This window comes from Aphidius gifuensis, linkage group LG5 (genome assembly GCF_014905175.1).
Source record: "Aphidius gifuensis isolate YNYX2018 linkage group LG5, ASM1490517v1, whole genome shotgun sequence".
Classification (NCBI taxonomy): domain Eukaryota; kingdom Metazoa; phylum Arthropoda; class Insecta; order Hymenoptera; family Braconidae; genus Aphidius; species Aphidius gifuensis.
This window is the reverse complement of record NC_057792.1, coordinates 13,923,485-13,948,520: the sequence shown is the minus strand read 5'-3', so window position 1 is coordinate 13,948,520 and position 25,036 is coordinate 13,923,485. Positions and strand designations below refer to the sequence as shown.

The 25,036-nt window shown below is 28.8% G+C and overlaps 5 protein-coding genes across 5 annotated transcripts; 4 read left to right on the top strand and 1 right to left on the bottom strand.

Moving 5' to 3' along the window:
• The first annotated feature begins 339 nt into the window (after positions 1-339).
• LOC122856441 (chaperonin CPN60, mitochondrial-like) lies at positions 340-2,252 on the top strand. Its single transcript, XM_044158108.1, has 6 exons — positions 340-438; positions 546-691; positions 757-1,008; positions 1,095-1,559; positions 1,659-1,851; positions 1,939-2,252. Exons 1-6 carry the CDS (start codon positions 432-434, stop codon positions 2,250-2,252), a joined length of 1,377 nt encoding a protein of 458 aa, XP_044014043.1. The 5' UTR covers positions 340-431.
• A 2,208-nt stretch (positions 2,253-4,460) lies between these two features.
• On the top strand, positions 4,461-5,429 carry LOC122856440. Its single transcript, XM_044158107.1, has one exon. The coding sequence runs from the start codon at positions 4,461-4,463 to the stop codon at positions 5,427-5,429; it is 969 nt and encodes a 322-aa protein (XP_044014042.1).
• A 2,602-nt stretch (positions 5,430-8,031) lies between these two features.
• Positions 8,032-9,304, top strand: LOC122857683. Its single transcript, XM_044159975.1, has 4 exons — positions 8,032-8,328; positions 8,782-8,901; positions 9,018-9,087; positions 9,192-9,304. The coding sequence occupies exons 1-4, from the start codon at positions 8,272-8,274 to the stop codon at positions 9,287-9,289; spliced, it is 345 nt and encodes a 114-aa protein (XP_044015910.1). The 5' UTR covers positions 8,032-8,271; the 3' UTR covers positions 9,290-9,304.
• An 8,251-nt stretch (positions 9,305-17,555) lies between these two features.
• LOC122856439 (uncharacterized protein DDB_G0283697-like) lies at positions 17,556-21,364 on the bottom strand. Its single transcript, XM_044158106.1, has 5 exons — positions 21,099-21,364; positions 20,226-20,684; positions 19,436-20,121; positions 18,992-19,213; positions 17,556-18,838 (listed from the first exon to the last, which is right to left on the bottom strand). Exons 1-5 carry the CDS (start codon positions 21,362-21,364, stop codon positions 17,556-17,558), a joined length of 2,916 nt encoding a protein of 971 aa, XP_044014041.1.
• Positions 21,365-22,646: 1,282 nt separating this feature from the next.
• Positions 22,647-23,930, top strand: LOC122856437. Its single transcript, XM_044158105.1, has 4 exons — positions 22,647-22,795; positions 23,051-23,154; positions 23,371-23,600; positions 23,709-23,930. The coding sequence occupies exons 1-4, from the start codon at positions 22,647-22,649 to the stop codon at positions 23,928-23,930; spliced, it is 705 nt and encodes a 234-aa protein (XP_044014040.1).
• Positions 23,931-25,036: the final 1,106 nt, after the last annotated feature.

Sequence of the window (25,036 nt, the reverse complement as noted above, 5' to 3'; positions counted from 1 at the left end):
TTATACATTGTAAGTTTGACGTAAATAGCTATTTTTTTGTTAACGTCTCTAATCTGTTTTTATTCGATTGTTTATTGTCTGATTATCACTAAATTTTTTTTCTATAGATTTGAATATAATAAGATCATTAAAGTATCCTAAAAGCTTTTGGTTCAATTCCACATCTTATATTACATTATACAGCAAGTAAAAATTGAAACGATTCGAGTAGATACAACGTGGAATGAAACACAACTCCGTCGGTAACAGATATCTTTCCTGAGCTGCACTCCCGTGGAATTATTGCCGCCAGGGGCAAGTAACAATAATAGTTGGTTGTTTTTTTTTTTTTTGGCAAACGAGACAGAGAAACAAAAGAGCTATAATTTTTCCTCAGTCGTCAGTAAGTTGGAACTTAAGTGAACCGTAAGAAACATAATTTTTCTTAAACAATGGAAGGTGTGTTCATAGATTTGATTGTTGTTCACTTTTTAATTCCACTGAGTTTATTCATGATGAACTTAGCTTAACGAGTAATTATGTATTTTTTAAAATAAAATGTGCAGATCAGGAAAACGTAGAGAAGTTAGGACGTGGGCTTCGTTCTAAGACTTTGAAAAGATTCAGCTTTCCACCACGAGACGACGTATCACGAGGTGCTGCAAAACAACAGAAGTTGGATGAAGTTAAGAAAGATGCAATAAAAACAAAGGTTTGGTTTTTTTATTTTATATTTTTCAAATATATCATCTCAATTTCATGATATTCTGTTTTCAGAAACTTCCTCGAATTCAAAAAGAAGAGGTAATGAAAGAGTCTGATCGTAAGATTTTAGAAATTATCAAAAGAAAAAAAGCATTACAATTTAAAAAGCCACAAGAAATGTCAAGTTTATACGAAGATGATGAAAATCCTCGACCAAGTTTTAATATGTCACCAAAAAACTTGGATGATGCTGGTTCATCACTTGACAATGAATCTTGGAAATCACCACAATCGTACATTGGGGAAGAAACATACCATGTAAAGGTATTTTTTCTTTACATTCACATGCTGACAAACGATTAAGCCATAGAATAATTACATATATAATGAACTGTTTTTTATCTTTTCAGAAAAACAACTTTCTTGAAAGTTCTTCACGAAATTCAAAGTTTTGCATGAAAAGTAAAATATTGAAGCAACATTCTAATTCGAGTAAACGTGATGTTGAAACCGAAAATGCTGTAGAAATACTGACAGCTGAAAAAGCTAGTTTAGTTACAAAAAATGAAGAGTTAGAAAAAGAAATAAAATTGCTTCAAGAAATGACACAAAATCTTCAAGATGCAGAGAAAAAAATGCAAAATGATCTGTCAGTAATGAGAATCCAGTATGAAGAGATGAAAAATGAGTCACAGTTACATGTAAATTTGAATTCAGAGATTCAAGAAATAATTAATAGTTTACACGATGAAATGCGAGAAGATCTAAAAGTGTTTGGGGAACAACTTGTGCAGAATATCGTCGATGCTTTGAACGAGACTGGTCGTCCTGCAGTTCAAGAAATCGTCAATGACTTGGAAATCATTGATGGCAAAGTAAGTTGCTATTTTTATTGTATTGTTTTGTTATTAACTTACTTACGCTGCTCATGATTTTTTATTCTCATGTCTAAAAACTATCATAATTTATTTCAGGTCCGGATAACTGAAAATGTATCGATGAACGTGGAAACATACATGAAAGCATGCCAAGCGTTTGACATGCGTAAAAGAGCCAATATTGCGATGAGAGGTCTTTGGAAATCAGATGATCTTGCGAAATTCGTAAAAAAGAAAAGCAGTAAAAACCAAAAAATCATCACTGAGGATGACATTTTATTACTACAAGGTATGTTCACTCGTTTCTAGTCTGTAGTATCGTTATAGTTATATTTTAACTTTCCAGAGATTTTCTAATCTTTCTCGTGTGTTCTAGTTGCTATTATGAAGATGCAAGCTCACAAATCATTACTTACCAAAGATGCTATGGACATATCGAACCTTAGTAACTGGATTGCGTATCAAGCAAAAATGATCCGTACTCGTGAAAAGGCTAAACTTGATGATGCTAGTACTGATGAAAGTGCTGAAAGTGATGAACAAAGTGAAGATGACAGTAGAGACAAGCAAATTAAGAAAATAGCTTTTGTTTCTACGGATAAGGTTTCACACGATGATGAGGATGGATCAAGTTCAGTTGATGAAAACGAAGGAGAAGACGACCCCTTAACTGATGAAAGTCAAGAATAAGAAACGTCAGAATAGTTTTTGAACTATTTTTTTTTTAAATACTTCGTGTATGTTTTTATTTTTTGCTATGTATGTGTAGGCTATGTATGCCATAACTCAAAGATATGTTACTATATAAGAAAAAATAAAAGAAATACTTTATTTTCCGTAATTTAGTGAGATTGAAGTGAACTTATTTTCGTGAGTTCAATAACAGTTCAATTATGGTTTTTGGTAATTTCTCTTAAATTGAAACTCTATATAAACCATTATTAAACAGTTCTTTTATGGTTGCAAAATTTCTTGCTGATAACCGAAAATGAACCTTTTTTAATGGGTTTGATAATGGTTCATTCATGGTTTTGGTTCAACTCTCTTAAATTGAAACTCTATTTAAACGGTTATTAAACAGTTCTTTTATGGTTACCGATAACCGAAAATGAATCTTTTTCAGTGGGTTCGATAACGGTTCATTCATGGTTTTGGTTTAACTCTCTTGAATTGAAACTCTATTTGAACCGTTATTAAACAGTCATTTTATGGTTGCAAAATTTCTTGCCGATAACCGATAATGACACTGACCTTTATCAGTGGGTTTGATAACGGTTCATTTATGGTTTTCGGTTTCATTTGCGCAACTTGCAACTCTCAATGAAACGTTATTTAACGGTTTTTTCATGGTTGCACTGTTCCGTTAGGGCACTTATACTTTTAGCAACTGGTACCACTCTTGGCATCAAGATAGCAGATTTACCACCAACATTTTTAATAGCTCCTCTTGCTCCTTTTAATGCTGCTTTAATTGCTATTGATGGAACATTGGATCCCTTACTTGCTTCTTTAGCAGCTTGTACAATTTTCATAAATGATACTTTTTTCTTGAGGTTTTTTCTTTTATTTTTCTTGCTCTTCTTGCTTTTTTTCTTTTCACCAGAATTATTTCTATTTTTTATCAGTTTTTTAATTTTTTTTAATTTTCCACCAGTTGTTTTTCGTTTTTTAACACAATTTTTTTTATTTACACAACCCATACCGAATCTTGATTTGATTTTCATTGTTCCAGTTACAAGTGCAGCTGCAGCTCTTTCACCTAGACTTGAATCTTTAGCAAAAATTCGTTTTGAAGCTTCACGCGCTAAAATATCGTCAGCTAGGTTCCTGGCTTTAATATCTTTCTGATTTTTCGAATATGCGATATCGTGATTTTTACAAGCTTCGTCTAGAGGATTTATTCCTCGATCTCCTCTTGCCAAACGTTTCTCTAGCTTAGTTCCAGGTCCACAAAAAGAATATCCAGGTAGATGTAACTCGATAGGTAGTTTATTAATAATTTTATTTAATATTCCTTTTCCAAAACGTTTTTTATTTTTCTTATTATTTTTATTATTTGTATGCTCTATCATGGTTGATGATTGACTGATTTTTTCTATATAAAACAGTTGGCTTTATACTTTTTTAATTAGTGTTGATCAAGATGGAGTACAAGAAGCAAGCTCTCAAATTACCAGTGATAAACTTTGATATAATTACAGCAAAAAGTGGTGAGGGTTTAATTCAGAAAAGGCATGGAGACTTATTGCCAAATACGATACGTTGTGCTATAATTGGTGGAAGTAATTGTGGTAAAACCAACGCACTTATGAGTTTAATTGTTAATCCAAATGGTTTACGTTTTGCTAATATTTATATTTATAGTAAATCATTATACCAACCAAAATATCGATATTTAGAAAAACTATTGGAACCACTTGAAAATATAAATTATCATAAATTTTCAAGCAATGATCAAGTAATTCCTGTTGAAGAAGCAAAACCAAACTCATTGTTTATATTTGATGATGTTGCAACTGAAAATCAACAGCCAATAAGGGATTATTTTTCAATGGGACGTCATTGTAATGTTGATTCGTTTTATTTGTGTCAATCGTATGCTCGAATTCCAAAGCATTTGATTCGCGATAATATTAATTTCTTAGTTGTATTCCCTTGTGATCAGCTAAATCTCAAACATATTTGGCAGGATCATGCAAATATTGATATGGAGTATAATAAATTTCTTCGGATATGTATCAAGTGTTGGGAAGAGAAATATTGTTTCCTATGTATTGACAAAGATCGCAATATAAATGATGGAAGATATAGAAAAAATTTTGATTGTTTTATAAATATAAATAACGATACAATTTGTTAAAAAAATATTAGTTCATGTTTAAATCCTGTCGAATCAACATGCCTCTCAAGAAGGAAGCATTGTCAAAAGAAGCGAAATTTCTTGAAGAAATAGAAAAAGTTAGAGATGTAATAAAGAAGAAGCATCAATTATTAAAATTAGGGAAAGAAAGCATATCTGAAACTGCTAACGAGTACTTAAAACCAGTCATCGGACCACTTGAGAATATAGCTGCTAAAATAACACCGATAATAAACAATAAAAAAAGCAAAATTAGTAAAGACAACACATATGATTCTGAGAGAGAAGAAGACAGTATCATTTCTGATAGAACGCATTCAAGTAATTCTGGAAATATAAGCACAGAACAAAATCTCAGTTCTGATGAGGAAACAGAGGCTTTCCATGATACTATTGAAGATCTGCAACTGATAGAGCAAGAGGCTGATGAAACAGGTCTTAAAAATGATTTAACAACTCAATATTTAAATAAAATAGATACTTTACAATGGGATAAAGATTATGGGGTTAAAAGAAAAAACAGTGGAGAATATAAAATTGGAAATGCTGAATTACTATTCGAAAATAATAATATGATTGTTGCTGATGAAACGTATGAAATAACCCAAGGACTACTGGAATTATTATTTATGAAATCCCCAGAAAAAACCAAAGTCACTCAAATTGATGAAAAAAATTATGCTCAAATTCTTCTCAACACAAATGCACATTTAAGATATCATAATTCTAAAAATACAGTGAAAAATTCAGCATCACAAAAGTATATTACATTCATATTGCCTCACATGAAGAGTACACAACATCATGGTTCTGGTTTACTACCAACAAATATGATAATTCAAAGCAAAAATCAATCTAAAGTTAATTATGTTTATTGGGATAATCCGAATGAGCTTGTTGATCGTTTAAGATTGCTAGTTGCTTCACGAACAGCTGGCAATCCAAGTCACGATAATGAAATCATGTCAATCATTGAAGAACTAAGAGAGGCCAACATTATACATTAACATTAGTTAAAATTCAGTCATCATACTACTCTCAATGAAACATGACTGAATTTAAAAGAGACATAGTGCGAGAGCTTCATGCGCCAGCTCGCCGAAATTTTCCAAGACGTAAAGTTGATATTCGAGATAAGGATGAAACTTGGCAAGCTGATCTTGTTGACATGATGGAACACTCATCTGTAAATTCTGGATATAAATATATTTTGACTATTATTGATATTTTTTCAAAGTTCAGTTGGGCTGTTGAACTCAAAAGCAAGACCGGAAAAGAAGTATCAGCTGCAATGGAATCAATATTTAAAAAAGGACGAGTTTGTAAAAATCTACATGTGGATCAAGGAACAGAATTTTATAATTCCATTTTTCAAGCGATGCTAAAAAAATACAATGTTCATATGTATTCAACTTTCACCCATATGAAAGCATCAATAGTTGAAAGATTTAATAGAACAATTAAAAGTAAATTGTACTTTGAATTCAGTTTACAAGGTACTTATAAATGGGTTAAAATATTACCAAAATTAATTGAACAATATAATAATACAAAACATCGCACAATCAAAATGGCACCAGCAAAAGTTGTTGGTGACAATATAAAAATTTTAAAGCATACTGTATTTAAAAATTTAAATCAATATTATCAGAAAAATAAATTTAAATTAAATGATCATGTTAGAATAAGTAAATATAAACATGTCTTTGAGAAAAATTATAAACCCAATTGGACAACTGAAATATTTAAAATTATAAAAATAAATAACACATCTCCAGTAACATATAAACTTGAAGACTATCAACAGAACCCAATTGAAGGGTGTTTTATCAACCTGAATTACAAAAGTAAAACATCCTGACGTCTATTTAATTGAAAAAATTATTAAAAAGAAAGGAAATAAAATATATGTAAAATATCAGGGATTTGATAATTCACACAACCAGTGGGTGGATAAGACAGCTTTGTAGTAAATAAATAAAAACTCAATTCAATAAATAAATTTCTTTATTTCAATCATATTACATTGTTTTATTTATTTAATTTTATTTCTAAGTTCTTTTGCATAACCCCAAGGCAGAGTATAATTTTTACCATCAATAAGTTCTCTTTTATCATCATTCCAACTTAAAGCTATTTTTTCTGTGGTAATTGTATAAACTTGATGTCTTTCAGAGCGAATTAAATTTTGTTTTCTAGATATTTGAACATGATTTTCAACACAATTTTTATAGTCTTCAAAAGTAATCGTTTTCATTGATGATTTTTTTACTCCTTTAGCTTTTTTATGAAGTTTTACATTATTGATACAAGTCTCATCTTCAACTAGAAATGAATATGCTTTCGAACGTAAGCCAACAAATTCCTTCATAATTTTCCCATTGCATTCATCCTTCATAATACCTGGTACTTTTTTATTTTTTTGAGGAATGTTATATCGATTATTTAGAGGGTAATCAGATGTATCAAAATTATTACATTCTCTACGAATAAACTCATAGATATCTGGTGTAAAAATCTCTAAAATTGCACTATCAGTATCCATATATACAAAATTAACATTATCTTTAAATTCCTTTTTTATATAATTATAATAAAAATCATAAATGACTGTTTTTGAAATATCTAAAATAGTAAAACCACCATATATTGGTTTATCAAAAAGGATACTCAATCGTTTCATTTCAACAATAACTAAATCATCAATAATTAAAGAGCTGTGAAAATTAGGTTCTGATATTAAAGCTCTTGCTCCACCTCGACCGCCATATCTTGATACTAATTTAATTATTCTCTGTGAACGTGTTGACTCTAACATTTTACCAAAACAAATATTAATTAATGATTTAAATAGATTTTTAGCAAAGAGTGATGTTGCCTTGGTACGTAATTCAGTATTTAAGTCAATATATGGTTTCAACCAAGCTCGTTGTTTGAATTTTAAAACTCTATATACTTTTTCAATTTTCATCCCCAGAGATACGTATTGTTTTAAATTCCTATAATGAATTACATACTTTTCTTTAGGATAAAGAGTTGCTAATAATTTTGGACATTTACTTGTAGATAAAGGAGGTATTTGTCGTTCTGGTGCCAAAGGTAAGTCCCTATGTGCATCATGTAGCTCTACTGGATAGTCTAGATCTATTTCCAAAATATAACCCCACTCAGCATCATCCCCAATAGATTGTAATGAATTTATATCAAAGTTCTCAACCCACTGAAAATTACCTACTGGTAGTGTAGAAGCCATTGCATAACCATATAAATTGTTAACATCAAAGTACATTAAATATGAATCTCTAATATTTGGATTGTATTCTTTCATATACTTATTATTTGCGATGACATGACGATGTGAGCATTGTGATAAGCCACCTCTAATACCTCCCTCAATAAACAATGATTTATCAGCATCTAATAATAATTCCAACTCAATCTCTGTATATTTTAGCATCGCGTTAAAACTCAACCCTGGGAGTGTGTAATAATGAGCTGGATCTAAATCATAGGTTTTCAAACAAAAATATCTAAAATTTTCAAATATATCAGCTAAAAGAAGAACATCTGTACGGAGATATAAATCTGAGTATTCTCCCATCAATTTGAATTAGTTTTAAATTTTCCAGTTACATGGTGAAAACTAATGGCGCTAGAATCAGTAGGTAGGGAATTTTTTTATTGCTTGAAATCTTTATAAATTTTACCATTGGTTCAAAGTTCTCTCTAGAGAAAAATCCTAGAACCACCTGATTTTCCTACCTTTTTTAGGGTTATAAGGTCTTTTCATTTCAACCTGCATCCTTGCCTGCAACCTTATCCTCAAATTAAATCCTTTTATTCATAATCATGGTTCCACGTCCAAGTGTTATTTTAAGAGAGTATCGTGGAAATTTAATGAGAGAAGTAAGTAAATTTAATATAATTTTTCTTTTTTAATTTTCAATTCAATTTTTTTTTTGTAATATACAACTTAATTATTCTCTTAATTTTTATTATTTCATTGGTGCATGTGCTTATCTTTTTTTTTATACTAATCTTTTCTTTCTATTTTTCTTTAAACTTTACTAATATTTATTTTTCACCATTTATTTATTATTAATTTATTCTATTAATTTATTCTATAATTGTTTTTCTTTTTATTTTACATATCATAAAACTTTTCCATCTCATTACTCTTGCTATTATTTCGTTCGTGCACGTGTTTATTCTTATTTTCCCATTTCATTTATTCATATATAATTCATATATAATTATTTATTTCTTTATAATTTATTTATTCATCTCTCTTTTTTTGTTAATTTATGTAAAAATTTTAAAAATAATTTTTCTTATGTTTTTTTTTTTTTTATTTTTCAGAGGGAGTCAGTGGAGAGGAAGATCACGAGGAGGAGAAACAAAAAGGATGAGCTGTTGAAGAGAAATGTAGCTACAGGATTGAACAGTTCACCTGGAAGAAGATATCGTATCAACGAAGAAGTAAGTTGTAATTTTTATTTGTTTATTTATCTATTTTTTTTTTTCTTTATTTTCTTATTCAATGATTATTTGTATTTATTCTAATTCTTTTGTTTTGTTTGTTTTTTTGTTTACAGATTATCGATCTTCACATAATTAGTGAGCAGCTGGACATGGACATCCGGAATGCAACAATAGTAATCGAGAGTAAGTAATTTTTTTTTTTGTTCATTTTTCCCTCCCTTTTTTAAAAAACATTTTTTTTATTATTTCCATTTTTTAATCTTGTTTTTTTATTTATTTTGTTTCAGGGATGTTGGAAAGAGAGACTGGTGCTGCAAGGGTCCTGCCAGACGTTCCATGTCCTCTAGATGATCCCATCCATGACTCCGATGGTGAGGGACCATAGGATGGGAAAGGAGAAGAAAAGGATAATTTTTTTTTTTTTTTTTTTTCATAATTGTAATAATAATAATAATAAGTTTTTTTTTAATAAAAAAAAATAATTGTAAAAAATATATTTAATTGTGTGTGTTTTTTTCTTTTTCCCTTTCTTTTTAAAATTTAATTTATTTTTCCATTTTTGTTTTTTTTTGTTTATGCTACATAATCGTTTTCTGTTTTTTTATTTGTTTATTGTTTATTTATTTATTTATTTATTTATTTATTTGTTGAATTATTTATAGCTTCTCTAGATTAGTTTTTTTGTTTATGACACATATTTGTTTTCTGTTTTTTTATTTGTTTATTGTTTATTTATTTATTCATTTATTTTTTTTTATTGAATTATTTATAGCTTCTCTAGGTTTGGGAATTAAGGGTCAAAAATGAGAAGATTTTTTTTGAATTTTCCTGTTTTATCATTTTTTTTTTTTATTTATTTTAATTGTATTCATTTATTTATATAATACATTTATTTATTTCTTTCGAGGCATCTTTCAAACTGATTGAGGGTTGTGTTCGCATTGCATATAGTTGGACCCCATTCATACTCTTCAACTTCTTCTGGGTAGAGAGCTTGCAGGTCCTCAAAAGTTCCATCCCTAGTGATTGGTGTTAATTTTGCTTCATATTGACACCAAGCAATTTCTATAACAAAAAAAAGAAAAAAATTGTTTTATTTATGAATAAAAAAAAGATGTTAAAAACCCACAAAAATTTTTTTTACCTCTCTCACTTTCTTCCAATTTTTGCAATAATTTTATATCTTCACGTATTGAAGAATTTTTTTGATTATACTGAAAATAAATGGGTAAATAAATATTCACATAAAATGACTCATTATTATTATTAATTATTGATTATTAAAAAAGTTTTTTTATTACATAATGCACATAGTATTCACGTTGGTGTTTCCAAGTCCAATCATGCACTCGGTTGTCTTTCTCCAGTTTTAAAAACTCACCATACACTTTCCTCGTCTCAAAATGAATCTAAGAACAGTCGTTAACATTATTTAAATATATCATTTTATTTAACAATAATTATATAATTAAAATTCAAAAGCAAACCTTTCTCATCAATAATTGCTTTGTTAAATACAATGGTTGAGCGTACAACCATTCTCGCTCTCTTTCCTTTTCGTAGGCACTCATTTTTCTTCTATAATTTAACTCCATTGATATTTTTTTTATTTTTTTTTTCTTTAAATTTGGAACTTCACTCGCGAAACGATGAAAACGAAAAGAAAAAAAAAAATGAAAATGAAAATGAAAATGAAAAAACTATTTCGCAAATCAGCAAACCTTGCGGTGGGAATTGATATTAATTTTCACATGAAAGCAATACGTATGAGAAAAATAAAAATAATATAAACATTTTTCATAATTAAACAATTTGCATTAAAACTCTATGTTTAAAAGTTCATGAAAAATTATATTATATATTTAGAAAAAAATTTTATCAACTATTTAATTGTTAAATAAATAAATAAACAATTCTTCTTTTCAACAAATTTTCGAATTTTCCAGTATCACTCACCTTCTACTTCCAACATCCAATAAGATTGAGCCGTGGTCTTGGGGATAGCGCGCTCGATTTTAAATCCGAAGTCCGTGAGTTCAAATCTCCTTCGAAACAATTTTTTTTTTTCTCACAAATTTAAAAAAAAAAAAAAAAATGGCCGAAATTCGAAAAGACTCCCCACTCATATTCCCAACTCATATTCCCCTCTCTTATTCCCCTCTCTCATTCTCTTCTCTTACTTTCTACCCCAAATTTATTTAAATACCACCCACCCATCCCACCCACAATCTCGCGGTTTTCCGTGGTCCAGAACTCTTATAACCCCCCTACTTATATTTAATACTAGACGCACCGTGCGTCAGCGCAGAAGACCAATTTTCGTCGTAGAAAAAGATAGAAATTGAGACAGGAAGAAAGATAAAACGCGACGAGATATACTTTCTACAAGACCGACTTTTCTCGTAAACTATGTTACCTACATTTCATTTGTCGGCATTTTTTGAATTTATATAGAATATTTTTTATGCTTGTAATTTATTAAAATGAATTAAATGACTACTGACAAAGGACTAAGAAATAGATGATGCTTACCTGTTAATTTCTACAAAATGAATATAGCCAAAGAAAGTAACGGGTATGCAACTTCCTTCCCTAAAACATTGTTCCCATAGCATTTTGTCATTTTAAAAAAACAAAAAGCTTTGGGAAAATAGCTGAGGAAAGGAAGTTGCCACATGTTAATTTATTAAGAATTAGTTCAGCCAAAAAAATTGACATGTAGGCAACCTCTTTTCCTTAGCTAATATTTTTTCCATAGCTTTTTATTAATTTAAATAGACAAAAAGCTATAGGAAAAATGGTAGCTAAGGAAATGATGTTGTTTACATGTTAATTTATAGAAAATTAATTTTGCCAAAGAAATTAACATGCAGGCAACATCCTTTCCTTAGCTAATATTTTTCCCATAGCTTTTTATTTGATTAAATTAATAAAAAGCTATAGGAAAAATGGTAGCTAAGGAAAGGATGTTGCCACATGTTAATTTTCACAGTATTAATTTAGCCAAAGAAATTAACATATAGGCAACCTCTTTTCTTTAGCTAATATTTTTCCCATAGCTTTTTATTTATTTAAATAGACAAAAAGCTATAGGAAAAATGGTAGCTAAGGAAAGGAAGTTGTTTACATGTTAATTTATAGAAAGCAAATTTTGCCAAAGAAATTAACATGAAGGCAATATCCTTTCCTTAGCTACTATTTTTCCCATAGCTTTTTATTTGATTAAATTAATAAAAAGCTATAGGAAAAATGGTAGCTGTTATTTAAGTAGTTACATGTTAATAGTGTTAACTTGCAAATGTTAACATGCAGGCAACATCCTTTCCTTAGCTAATATTTTTCCCATAGCTTTTTATTTATTTGAATAGACAAAAAGCTATGGAAAAAATATGAGCTAAGAAAAGAATGTTGCCTGCATGTTAATTTCTTGGCAAAATTAATTATCTATAAATTAACATGTAAACCCTGGTGGAAAAAATAACCCGCCATATCCCACCAATATCCCGCGAATATCCTGTAATTGACCCATTGGCGGGTTATGTATCCCGGCAATATCCCGCAACAACATATTGGCGGGTTATAAATCCCGCCACAAAATATTGTCAGATTATGTATCCCGCCAACATCCCGCCAATATGCCATCACAAAACACTCTGAAAACACTGGTATATTGATACTCTGGTAGAAATATTTATCTGCCATTACTCCCGCTTTCTCCGCATTACGTTGAAATTACTCCGGCATGAGGTTGATGGCAAAGAAATGACTCCGGCATTAAATTGATGGTGGAGAAATTACTTTGTCATGAGATTGATGGCGGAGAAATTACTCCGGCATGGGATCGATGGTGGAGAAAATAGTATAATTATTTTTAATAAATTATCCATTTGACTATTTTTTAGCAGACAAATTAGGAGTATTTTTATCGGTTGAAGATTTTCATGATATGTGTTCGTTTGGTTCATAGAAAACCACATACAAACTCCCTCGCACCTACACCTGCTTTATCGAAAAAAAAAAATTGTCAAGTTCACTCACACATTTATAATCCAAAGCTTTTTCTTAAAAGAGCCGGATGATGTCCGAACGGATCTCACATCTCTACTCAAGGCAAGATCCGTTCACGGACCTCGATCCGTGTGAACGAGTCGACTCGTATGAATTCGAGAATAGTCTCCCTGATCACCGCTTGTTATTTAGTTTTTAGGGGTCTCCTTCCACGGCGGACGATGGCCAGAAATACCACCTCCACTGCTCACCATCCTTATGTACTTCTATATACGCGCCAGTGTAACACTCACACATATACAGGGAGGCTATTCTCGAATTCATACGAGTCGACGAGGAGTATTGACTGTAAGCAGTGGAGGTGGTATTTCTGGCGGTCGTCCGCCTTGACAGAAAGCCCCTAATAATCCGTAGCAGCAACGTGGATTTTTTTTATACATTATCTTGTTAAAAAAAAAAGTTGTAGTGTTGTGCCTTAGTGTATAAACATGAAAAAAAACATATACTTAAATAAACAAATAAAACAACGAAAAAAGTATTATTGTGCCCAGGGCTCATATTGAAACACTGAGAATAAATAAATTTTGCTTGGGTAAATTTGTGGTTGAGCAAAATGGCAGCAGCCGACTCATTAAAGGACGACAGTCTATCCGATTGCAGTTTTGATTGATAAATTGAAAAATGAAAAAGATCTGGTAACGTTTGTTGGGGCGTGTGGCCCGCGTTACCCGTTGAAAATTAAAAATTTTCAATACTCCGGCTAGGGCCATGGGTGTCTTAATTCCTCAGATATAATGAAATTATGGTTTTTTACAAAATTTTACGGTTTATTAATAACATTATTCAAAAGAAAATTTTCATGTTTATTGTTTTTTTTTCTCAAAAAATATTAGAGATAGCAAAAAAAACCGATTATGCGGGCGATAGAGTTTTTTGCGACGCAAAATAAGATCCCGTTACGAATTCTTGGTTACATGTCAAAAAAAAATTTCCAAAAAAAACTTGAAAAAAACCACGACAAGAAAAATCATGACAGAAAAAAATTACGTCATAATAAATATTTTTTTTTCTAAATAATAAATTTAATATTTCATATAAATTATTTTTCTCATATGTGTAGCCGTTAGATTTTTTACTCAGCTAGTAGATTTTTTACTTGACCTTAATAATAGCCAAACAATCAATATCTACATCATTTTACTTAGCTAGATTTTGCACTTAGCTATATTTTTTTAAAGTTATCTTATTGCCTTCTGTGTAGCCAAACAATCAATAACTGCATTATTTTTCTTAGCTAGATTTTTTACTCAGCTGTAATTGTAGCCAAACAATTACTATCAATTTTAGTCAACGATTCAAATCTTTGACTCAGTCACTAGATATTTTTTGTCTAAATTTTTTTTTTTTACTTTTTGTTGTGATTTTTTTTATCGTGATTTTTTTCATCGTGATTTTTTTTGTCAAATTTGTTTTGTCGTGATTTTTTTGTCAATTTTTTTTTTGAAAATTTTTTTTGTCGTGAAATCGAATTCTCTATTTTAATTTTACGTTGAGTTATTCATTGCCTAATTTTTCTGAATTGTTGAGAAATTGATTAAAAATATTATAACTCTCAGGATACTGAAGATAGAAACATTGTATTAGGCTCAATTGAAAGTTCTTAAAAAGCTCTGTTGTAGGAAATGTGGGTTATTTTTTGGCCTTAAATGGTTTTTGAGAAAAGAAATCAAATATTTGATTTTTTTCATTTATTTTAAAGTTTTTTTTTTTTCAAAACTATTGGAGATGTAGGGAAAAACCCACAATGCAGGCAATAAAGTTTTTTGAGACGCAAAAATATAAAGCCTAATACGAAGTCTTTATTCTAATTTTTGGTCAAGTTATTTAATATCTAATTTGTTTTAATTTGTTAAAATCCGTTATAACTTTCGGGATAATGAAGATAGATACATCATACTAGGCTTAAATGAAAGGCCTCACGAAGCTTCATTATGGGATATTTGGCTTTTTTTTCGGCCTTGAATAGTTTCTGAGAAAAAAAATTAAATATGTAATTATTTTTTTTTTTGTTCAAAAACTATTGAAGATACAGGAAAAAACCGACAACGCGGGCGGTAGAGTTTTTTGAGACGCAATAAATGAGCCTAATACAAAGTCTTTATTCTAATTTTTGGTCAAGTTATTTGATATCTAATTTTTTTTTAATTTGTTAAAATCCGTTATAACTTTCGGGATAATAGAGATGGAGATTTTTTATCGTGATTTTTTTCATCGTGATTTTTTTTGTCAAATTTGTTTTGTCGTGATTTTTTTGTCAATTTTTTTTTTGAAAATTTTTTTTGTCGTGAAATCGAATTCTCTATTTTAATTTTACGTTGAGTTATTCATTGCCTAATTTTTCTGAATTGTTGAGAAATTGATTAAAAATATTATAACTCTCAGGATACTGAAGATAGAAACATTGTATTAGGCTCAATTGAAAGTTCTTAAAAAGCTCTGTTGTAGGAAATGTGGGTTATTTTTTGGCCTTAAATGGTTTTTGAGAAAAGAAATCAAATATTTGATTTTTTTCATTTATTTTAAAGTTTTTTTTTTTTTCTTCAAAAACTATTGGAGATGTAGGGAAAAACCCACAATGCAGGCAATAAAGTTTTTTGAGACGCAAAATATAAGCCTAATACGAAGTCTTTATTCTAATTTTTGGTCAAGTTATTTAATATCTAATTTGTTTTAATTTGTTAAAATCCGTTATAACTTTCGGGATAATGAAGATAGATACATCATACTAGGCTTAAATGAAAGGCCTCACGAAGCTTCATTATGGGATATTTGGCTTTTTTTTCGGCCTTGAATAGTTTCTGAGAAAAAAAATTAAATATGTAATTATTTTTTTTTTTGTTCAAAAACTATTGAAGATACAGGAAAAAACCGACAACGCGGGCGGTAGAGTTTTTTGAGACGCAATAAATGAGCCTAATACAAAGTCTTTATTCTAATTTTTGGTCAAGTTATTTGATATCTAATTTTTTTTTAATTTGTTAAAATCCGTTATAACTTTCGGGATAATAGAGATGGAGACATCAAACTAGGCCTAAATGAAAGGCCTCACGAAGCTCCATTATGGGATATTTTGCTTTTTTTTCGGCCTTGAATAGTTTCTGAAATAAAAAATTAAATATGTGATTATTTTTTTTTTTATTTCATAGTTTTTTTTTTTCGTTCAAAAACTATTGGAGATAGAGGAAAAAACCGACAATGCGGGCGATAGAGTTTTTTGAGACGCAAAAAATAAGCCTAATACGAAGTCTTTATTTTCATTTTTGGTCAAGTTATTCGATTTCTAATTTTTTCAAATTTGTTTAAAACCGTTATAACTTTCGGGATAATGAAGATAGAGACATCAAACTAGGCTCAAATGAAAGGCCTCACGAAGCTTCATTATGGGATATTTGGCTTTTTTTTCGGCTTTGAATAGTTTCTGAGATAAAAAATTAAATATGTGATTATTTTTTTTTTTATTTTATCGTTTTTTTTTTTTCGTTCAAAAACTATTGAAGATAGAGGAAAAAACCTATCATGCGGGCGATAGAGTTTTCGAAGACGCATCATTTAAGCCTAATACGATGATTTTCCTTCAGTTAGTTCGTAAGTTATGAACGTTTTTTTTTTTTCGTTATAAAATACAATACTCCGGCTGAGCCTATGGCTCCTAGCCTCCGTAAAATGTACAAGTAAGTAAAATAATAATAATTTTTTTTTATTTGTTAGATATTTCCAAAGGATTTTGTTTGAAAAAAAAAAAAAAAAACCGGTGGGTGACAAAATCTACGCTATCATTTAAGTCTTATTTAAACTTATAAATTATATTCAATATGAATTATAAATTATATAAGTTAGATAAATTATATCAACCTGTAGTATTAAAAAAGTACCATAAAAATAAATTTTGAATTATATTTATATATATTTTAAACATATATTATTAACTGTGACTTTTGTGACTTTTTTGTTTTTTCTTTGAGACAATTAAAATAATAATAATTAATCTAATGTTCTTTCATAGATAATTACTAAGCATCAATGTAACTTTTGTGATTTTTGTGTTTTTTTTTTTTTAAATGACAATTCAAGTAATAAATATTTATTACTTAAAAATAAAAAAATTATTGTTTTTAGTTTTAATACAATTAAAATAAACGAATTTTTTTAAATTTACACCTAGTACAGCTTGAAAAAATGAATAAAATAAAAAAGGGATCAATTGTTTTGAGTATGAATGAGTGAGTGTAATTTATTATAAAAAAAATGAAAAAATAATAAACTTTTTTAAATAGAAAATAACTCATCAATTACTTTTTTTTTTTTTTTTTTGAATTTCACATTACCCATTTTAATTTTAATTTTATATTAATCATTATTAATATATATTTTTTTTTTCACACACATCTAGATATAACTGCAGTTATAATTATAAAATAAAATCCAACAATTTTATATATCAAGAAAGTAATACAATTTAAATTTTTAAATTCATAAATTATATTTAATATAAATTATAAATTAATATAAGTTAGATAAGTTGTAACAACCTGTAATATGTCTACCATCAGACTACCATCAGTGTCACAACAACAAAATTGTGTTTATATTTTTGGTGTCAAGGTGAGAGAATACAACTTTTCGACATGATCATCACGTAGTGTAATGACCTCTGTTTTCTTAATATTCTTTTTCATGTTTTTAGACACGTACAATTTAGATTTTTCTTTGGCAAACACATTAAATAATTGTGATTTTGTTCTCTTCATGTCCAGACGACCACAAATTATTACTGGCTTTTCTTCTTCAAGTTTTTCAGCATAATTAACTATTGTTTTTGGTTTTTTGATGTTTGATTTCACATTAATTAGAAAAAAGTTGTCAAATTCAATTAGTGAAAAGTTTTTGTTATTATCAGGTCCTTGTAATAATAATCCTTTTTGAAGTGTGAAAATTGCCATGGTACATGGAATAGTTGTCGTGCCTAAATTTTCGGATTGAATCTCGTACAGAGGTATATGAAGAGACGATGAGAGCATAGCATGTGATAGCTTTGATTCTTGAACTACATATATATCTGCCTTCAGTTTTATCATTAAATTTCTGACGTCTGCTAAGTTTTTAACTTTCAAGTTTTCAGCATTAAAAGAAATGATGTTTATCGTTTTTATTTCTTTCACCTTATTTTCATCTTTATCTTCTATAAAATGTTCTTGCTTTTTTTGCAATTTGTTGATGCTATCACCATCACCACAAGTTTTTCCACCGTCTTTTATTTTATTTTCATTAATTTTTTCTTTATCATTCATAATGCTTACATTATCTTTTTCATGTTTAGCTAATTGTGTTGTTGTTGCAGTTGCTGCTGATGATGTTTGTGGACTATCAGCAATTATTTTTTTATCATCATTTTGTTGATCTAAATTATTAGCAGATGTTATTATTGTTAATGATGATGATAATGGTAATACAACTGATTGTATTGTTCCAATTACTGTTGATACATTTTCTTTTTGACAATCTTGTTGTTGTTGATGTTGTTGTCGTGTTGTATTAACACTCGTATTATCCAAACTTGAATTATTATTTTCATTTGTATCTTGATTTTGTTTACTTTGCTCCATAATAACTCCAACTTCTTTTGTCATTGTTATATCAACAGCATCTTTATCAGCAATAATCCCAGTTTTTGTTGTTGATACTGTTGTTGTTGTTGTTGTTGTTGTTGCAGTTGCAGTTGTTACACAAGCGGTGGTAATTGCTTGTGTTGTTAATGTTGGTGTTTTTGTTGATGTTGTTGCTGTACCAGTTGTTGTAGATGTACTATTATTAGTACATCTGATATATGATTGAATTTGATTTTTTTTTTCTTGAACATCACTTCCAGCTTTTTCATCATTTAGCATTTGATTTCCATATTTCTTTTTTAGATAATCAAAAAAGGTGTCTCCACCACCACCACCACCATCACTTCCAGCTTTTTCATCATTTAGCATTTGATTTTTATATTTCTTTTTCATAAAATCAAAAAAGGTTTCACCAGGATTATTACTCCAAGTTTCGACATAATCGTTTACTTTATCTTCTTTTTCTTTATCATTGGCAGTGCTTTCATCACTGTGTTGATACAATTTATTAGTGGACGTTATTGTTAATGGTGTTGATGATGGTAATACAATTGATTGTAATGTTTCAGTTACTTTTGATCCATTATCAACAGATGCTTTGGTTGATTCTGATAATTTTCTAATTTCCAATGCATCTGTAAAATAATTATAAATACATGTAAATTAATATAAAAAAATAATTTATAAAACATAATTAATATTAAGATTCATTATTATCTTACCTGATGTTTCACAAACAATTAAAAAATTATTATCATTTTGTTTTTGACAATCTTGTTGTTGTTGTTGTTGATGTTGTTGTCGTGTTGTATTAACACTCGTATTATCCAAACTTGAATTATTATTTTCATTTGTACCTTGATTTTGTTTACTTTGCTCAATAATAACTCCAACTTCTTTTGTCATTGTTATATCAACAGCATCTTTATCAGTAATAATCCCAGTTTTTGTTGTTGATACTGTTGTTGTTGCAGTTGTAACACTAGCTGTAGTAATAGCTTGTGTTGTTGATGTTGTTGCTGCAACAGTTGTTGTAGTTGTACCATTATTAGAATATGATGGAATTTGATTTTTTTTTTCTTTAACATCACTTCCAGCTTTTTCATCATCTAGCATTTGATCTCCATATGTCTTTTTTATTTCATCTTCATTATCTGTGTCAACAGAAAAATGAAAGCTAGTTTCACTAGAATTATCACTCCACGTTTCGACATAATCTTTTATTTTATCATCATTTTCATTATCATTGGCAGTACTTTCATCACTGTGTTGATACAATTTTTTAGTGGACGTTATTGTTAATGGTGTTGATGATGGTAATACAATTGATTGTAATGTTTCAGTTACTTTTGATCCATTATCAACAGATGCTTTGGTTGATTCTGATAATTTTCTAATTTCCAATGCATCTGTAAAATAATCACCTGCAGTTATTGTTGTTGATACTGTTGTTGTTGTAGTAGTTATGCCAGCTGTGATAATTGCTTGTGTTGTTGATGTTGGTGTTTTGTTGATGTAATTGATGTTGTTATTGCTGCACCAGCTGTTGTAGATGTATTATTATTATTAGCATATGATTGATTTTCACTTTCTTTCTTCTTTTTTTCAACTTTCTTTTGCTGAATTTCTTCTTTCATTTTTTTGAACTTTTTAGGTGCTGGTTCTTTGGTTTTAGATGTTTTTTTATTACTTGACTGGCCTTGATCATCAGTATCATCGTCATCTTCACCAGCAGTAGCATCAGCATCATCTTTGTCGTCATCATCATCACGTTTTCTTTTTTGTTGAATTTCGTCTTTCATTTTCTTGAACTTTTTAGATGCTGGTTCTTCAGTTTTAGATGTTTTTTTATTACTTGAATGGCCTTGATCATCAGTATCATCGTCATCTTCACCAGCAGTAGCATCAGCATCATCTTCGTCGTCCTCATCATCACGTTTTCTTTTTTGTTGAAGTTCTTTCTTCATTTTTTTGAACTTTTTAGGTGCTGGTTCTTTGGTTTTAGATGTTTTTTTATTATTTGACTGGCCTTGATCATCAGTATCATCGTCATCTTCATCAGCAGTAGCATCAGGATCATCTTCGTCGTCATCATCATCACGTTTTCTTTTTTGTTGACGATGTTTTTTTAATTTCAGTCCATCCAAATTTTTTTTTTCATTTCGTTTTGCTACCCAATCTTTTTTTTCTTCTGAAAGAAGCTTGTGTGATTGTGACGAAAGATTTGAACAGAAGTTGATGGAAATGTTAAAAATCCTTGTTCATCAGCAATAATCGTGTGCTCAGCTGGACATTGAGTCATGTATTCTCTATAATGAGAAAGAAAATTGAAATTAAGTATGTTGAATGATTGTAATGTAATCATGGCTTTTATTTTTTGTATATGTAATTGTTTTAATTGATTTCATTTAAAAAATTAAAAAAAAACAAAATTGAAATTGATTAAACAGAAATTAAATTAAATTTAGATATAAGAAAATAGTTGAAATAAAATGATAATAATAATAATAATGTATGTACCTGTGAATGCCTGATTTGGATTCTCCCTTCAATTTGCAGTATCGATTAATTGAATAATATTTAAGTTTTTTATGCAATAATCTTTTGTTTGCTTTCTTTAAATGCTTATTTCTATAAGTAACTGTAACACTCGAACGATGAGCAAATTTTTGGATTTCATTGTTGTCTTGGAACACTTTTACGATACTTTCCCACGAATCAAATTTTTTATTTTTTGTTGCATTTTCCATTTTTAATTGGAATGCTTCTTCACTTTGTTCCATCATGATTATCAATAACGAATTATGAATTATCAATTAATTAATTAACAATTGTTAATCAATTAATTGATTGATAATTATCAATTTTTAATTAACAAAAGTGAAGCAATACAATGGCTACAACACGTAATGAAAAAAAATATAGCGAATGATACACACACAGCAGCCACCCACAGTTTACTCGTACGTAGGTGTATGTGTGTGCCTGTGGTAGTAGAGCGCCATTCCGGAAATCGGAAGTATAAATGGGAAAAAAATTTTTTCTACTAAATGATCTATAATTAAACAATATATTAAAAAATGAACATTATATAGAATTTATTTTTATTTTAATCATTATTATGTAATCATTATAATATCATTATAATACATAATCTTCATTAATATTTTTATATTACCGCGTAAAATTATTGTTTTTGCGCGGGAAAATGATTGTTCTAAATTAACGACCTCTCAGCTAGCATTCTTTTGTTTTGTACTGTTTTTTTCTCTCTCTTTTTTTCTCTGTCTCTAGGTTGGCTTTTTTATATATAAAAAAAAAAAAAAAAAAAAACTATACATATATTTTTATACTGATTATTGGCTAAAGTGGTACACTATAAATGTGTGTGCTCAATTGTTTTATCTGCAGTTTATACGTTTAACATTATATATATATATATTTTAATTCTTCTCTATATGTGTACTTTTTCTATATTAAATAAATCAAGAAAAAAGATTTATTATGAATGAAAAAAAAAAATTTTGTGAAGAGTGGGCATGTTTATTGAGTTTACCCTCATCTCAACAAGAAAAAAAAAAATTAGATATTCAAACCGATGCAATTGCTGAAAAAGTTAAAAAGAAAAAATACAATAAACACGTAAAACTTATTCACCACGGGCGAAAGTATCGATTCGTAAAGAAAAACTCTGATGATAGTTAGTAAGTAATAATTAATCTTTCAATTATTTTTTGTTTTCTGTGTTTTTCGTGATTTTGAATTAAGCGCTTACTATTCGCGCATGTGCAGAATTTTTTAAAATTTTTATTTAATCGGTTCAAATAAAACTAAAACTAATTTATAAATAAGTAATATTATTAATTATATTTGAAAAAAAATTAAATACCATGATAAATATTTGAATAAAGAGGCCTTTAATTAAACACATTTTATTGGTTATTATGATTCTATAGTCGTTATATGTGCTCCCAATCAAAATGTGACGGTAAACTGACGATTAAACTACCGGAAAATATTGTGGGCAACGTATGTTCAAAAACTCATGTTGAAGTAAAAGAAAACAGCATGAAACCACACAATGGAACTCTATGTTTCCCAGATCCAGCACTGGAAAACAAAGTGACCTTGGAGTTTGATTTGCTGAATACAATTGCTACCCAAAAATCCGTTGATTCATCAGAAAAAATTTTTACGGAATTGTCTAAAAATTACAGGTAAATATTATCATTTCAATTGTCATTTTTAAAAACAACAAAGTCACAAAAATCACGCCTATATTAATTGTCATGATTTCTAAAGATCACGCTTATATATATTAATTATTATTTTCAAAAATCAACAAAGTCACAAAAATCACGCCTATATATTAATTGTCATGATTTCTAAAAATCACGCTTATATATTAATTATTATTTTCAAAAATCAACAAAGTCACAAAAATCACGCTTATATTATAATATTTTTTGCAGCTCAGATGATATTGGACATATGACGTACAGCAAGCTTAAAAAAAAAGCACAGCGAATTAAAGCGACTGTACGTCCTCCACAGGTTGATAATATCAAAGAGTTGGGTAATTATTTGGCAAGTAGTTACAAAGAAATGCTAAAATTCTCGGGTGGTGAAGACAATCCCAATTACTTGCAAGCCAAGATCATTAGTGTCATTGAGAAAGAATGGCTTAAAAATAAAAAAAAAAATAAAAAAAAAACAACAACAGCAACAACAAATAAACCATCAACAATAACAACAGCAACAATAACAACAAGTAAACCAACAATAACAACAGCAACAACAACAAGAGCAAATAAACCACAAGACACAAATGCCTCTTCTTCTGAGCAGAAAATCCAGCCTAATAGTACTATGGTTGTTATTGGTGATCGTAAACTGGCTAAGAAAATACTAGATAAGCGTGAGACTACCATTGACCTTTATTTAGATGGTACTTTTAGTATTAGCCCAGCTGGACTTGATGTATGTCAAACATATATAATTCAAGCAGGTTCTCATAATCAAGTAAGTCTTCATAATTATGTCCATATATAGTCTGTATATATATATATTTAAGTGTCATAATAGAATCATAAAATAATCAGAACACTCTTATTGACTCTTATCTTGCAGGCATTTCCCATTGCATATGTTCTTATGGAAAGAAGAACCGAAAATTCATATAAAGAATTGTTTACATATGTCTTCAACGAACTAGCCCCAGAAATTAAAAATTTGTCCGTTAAAGCTCACATGGACTTTGAAATAGCTGCACACAATGCCTTACGTATGGTTTTACCAGGAGTTGAAATTATTGGATGCTTATTTCATATGACGAATGTAAGTAATATTTAAATATTATTATTTTTCCATTAAAAGTTTATTTTTAAACAAGAAAATCGCGAAAATCACTTTTATTAATATACTATAATAATAATAATAATCAATTAAGTAGAATTGTTGTTACTCAGAAACAAAAAATTTTCATATCTCAATATTGAATAATAAATAATATCTCAACATAATCGATAATATAACTCAACAATAATACATATCCAATTGAGTTTTGAATTTTTGTCATTTAAAAACAAAATAATCACAAAAATCACATTTATCGATAATGATATTCTATCAAATAAAATTAATATTTATATATATTATCCCAATTTATTTTTCTACTCTTCTTTTTTATAGGCACAAAACCGACAAGCTAAGAAAAAAGGGGTTTTAGTTGATTTTAAAAAAAATGTCGAAGAAACTGAAGAAATCTTGGAGCGAAGAAAAGAAATTCAAAAGCTATTGAGATTAATTCAATTGACTGCGTACTTGCCACCTGATAAAATTGATGAATCTTTTATCAAATTTATCCTAAAAGATGCAAGTGAAATTGTAAAAAAAAGGATGGAAAAATATATAAAATATTTTATAAAAAACTGGATCAATAATAAAACGTGGCCACCTAGCATTTGGTCAATTTATGGAGAAGCAAATGCAACAAACAATTTTTCAGAAAGCCGAAACAAGTCCATGTCTATAAAATTAGGCTGTCATCCGAGATCATGGGATTTTGTTGGTACGTTTCAATTACATTGAGAAAACAAAACTTACATCTTGATGAAAATATATATGCTAGTTGAATTAATATCGCACTAATTAGATTGTCAAATTTAAAATTCACAAAAATCACGAAAATCACCTAACGCCTGTTCATTAGATTGAAAAAACAAGACTTACTTTACATCTTGATGAAAGTATATATTCTAGTTGAATTAATATCGTACTAATTAGATTGTCAATTTTGAAATTCACAATAATCACAAAAATCACCTAACTCCATAATAGTATTTATAATTAATTTATTTATTGAAACTGAAAAGGCGAGATACTGCCCTTTATCTATCAAAATGTCTATTTATGTATTTTTAATATTTATATTCTCAAATACTTATTTGTTGACAGCA

What these genes read in the sequence shown, in the direction of transcription:
- LOC122856441 (XM_044158108.1), top strand. An exon ending in AAGAAACATACCATGTAAAG is followed by an intron (nt 1,009 to 1,094) that starts GTATTTTTTCTT and finishes TTATCTTTTCAG; the next exon opens with AAAAACAACTTTCTTGAAAG. An exon ending in TGGAAATCATTGATGGCAAA is followed by an intron (nt 1,560 to 1,658) that starts GTAAGTTGCTAT and finishes AATTTATTTCAG; the next exon opens with GTCCGGATAACTGAAAATGT.
- LOC122856440 (XM_044158107.1), top strand. Translation starts at nt 4,461, where the DNA reads ATGCCTCTCAAGAAGGAAGCATTGTCAAAAGAAGCGAAATTTCTTGAA.
- LOC122857683 (XM_044159975.1), top strand. Translation starts at nt 8,272, where the DNA reads ATGGTTCCACGTCCAAGTGTTATTTTAAGAGAGTATCGTGGAAATTTA. An exon ending in GTGGAAATTTAATGAGAGAA is followed by an intron (nt 8,329 to 8,781) that starts GTAAGTAAATTT and finishes TTTATTTTTCAG; the next exon opens with AGGGAGTCAGTGGAGAGGAA. An exon ending in TGCAACAATAGTAATCGAGA is followed by an intron (nt 9,088 to 9,191) that starts GTAAGTAATTTT and finishes ATTTTGTTTCAG; the next exon opens with GGATGTTGGAAAGAGAGACT.
- LOC122856439 (XM_044158106.1), bottom strand. Translation starts at nt 21,364, where the DNA reads ATGATGGAACAAAGTGAAGAAGCATTCCAATTAAAAATGGAAAATGCA. An exon ending in AAAGAACCAGCACCTAAAAA is followed by an intron (nt 20,122 to 20,225) that starts GTTCAAAAAAAT and finishes CATCTACAACAG; the next exon opens with CTGGTGCAGCAATAACAACA. An exon ending in AACTTGGAGTAATAATCCTG is followed by an intron (nt 18,839 to 18,991) that starts GTGAAACCTTTT and finishes ATGATGAAAAAG; the next exon opens with CTGGAAGTGATGTTCAAGAA.
- LOC122856437 (XM_044158105.1), top strand. Translation starts at nt 22,647, where the DNA reads ATGAAACCACACAATGGAACTCTATGTTTCCCAGATCCAGCACTGGAA. An exon ending in GAATTGTCTAAAAATTACAG is followed by an intron (nt 22,796 to 23,050) that starts GTAAATATTATC and finishes TATTTTTTGCAG; the next exon opens with CTCAGATGATATTGGACATA. An exon ending in TGATAATATCAAAGAGTTGG is followed by an intron (nt 23,155 to 23,370) that starts GTAATTATTTGG and finishes CAATAACAACAG; the next exon opens with CAACAACAACAAGAGCAAAT.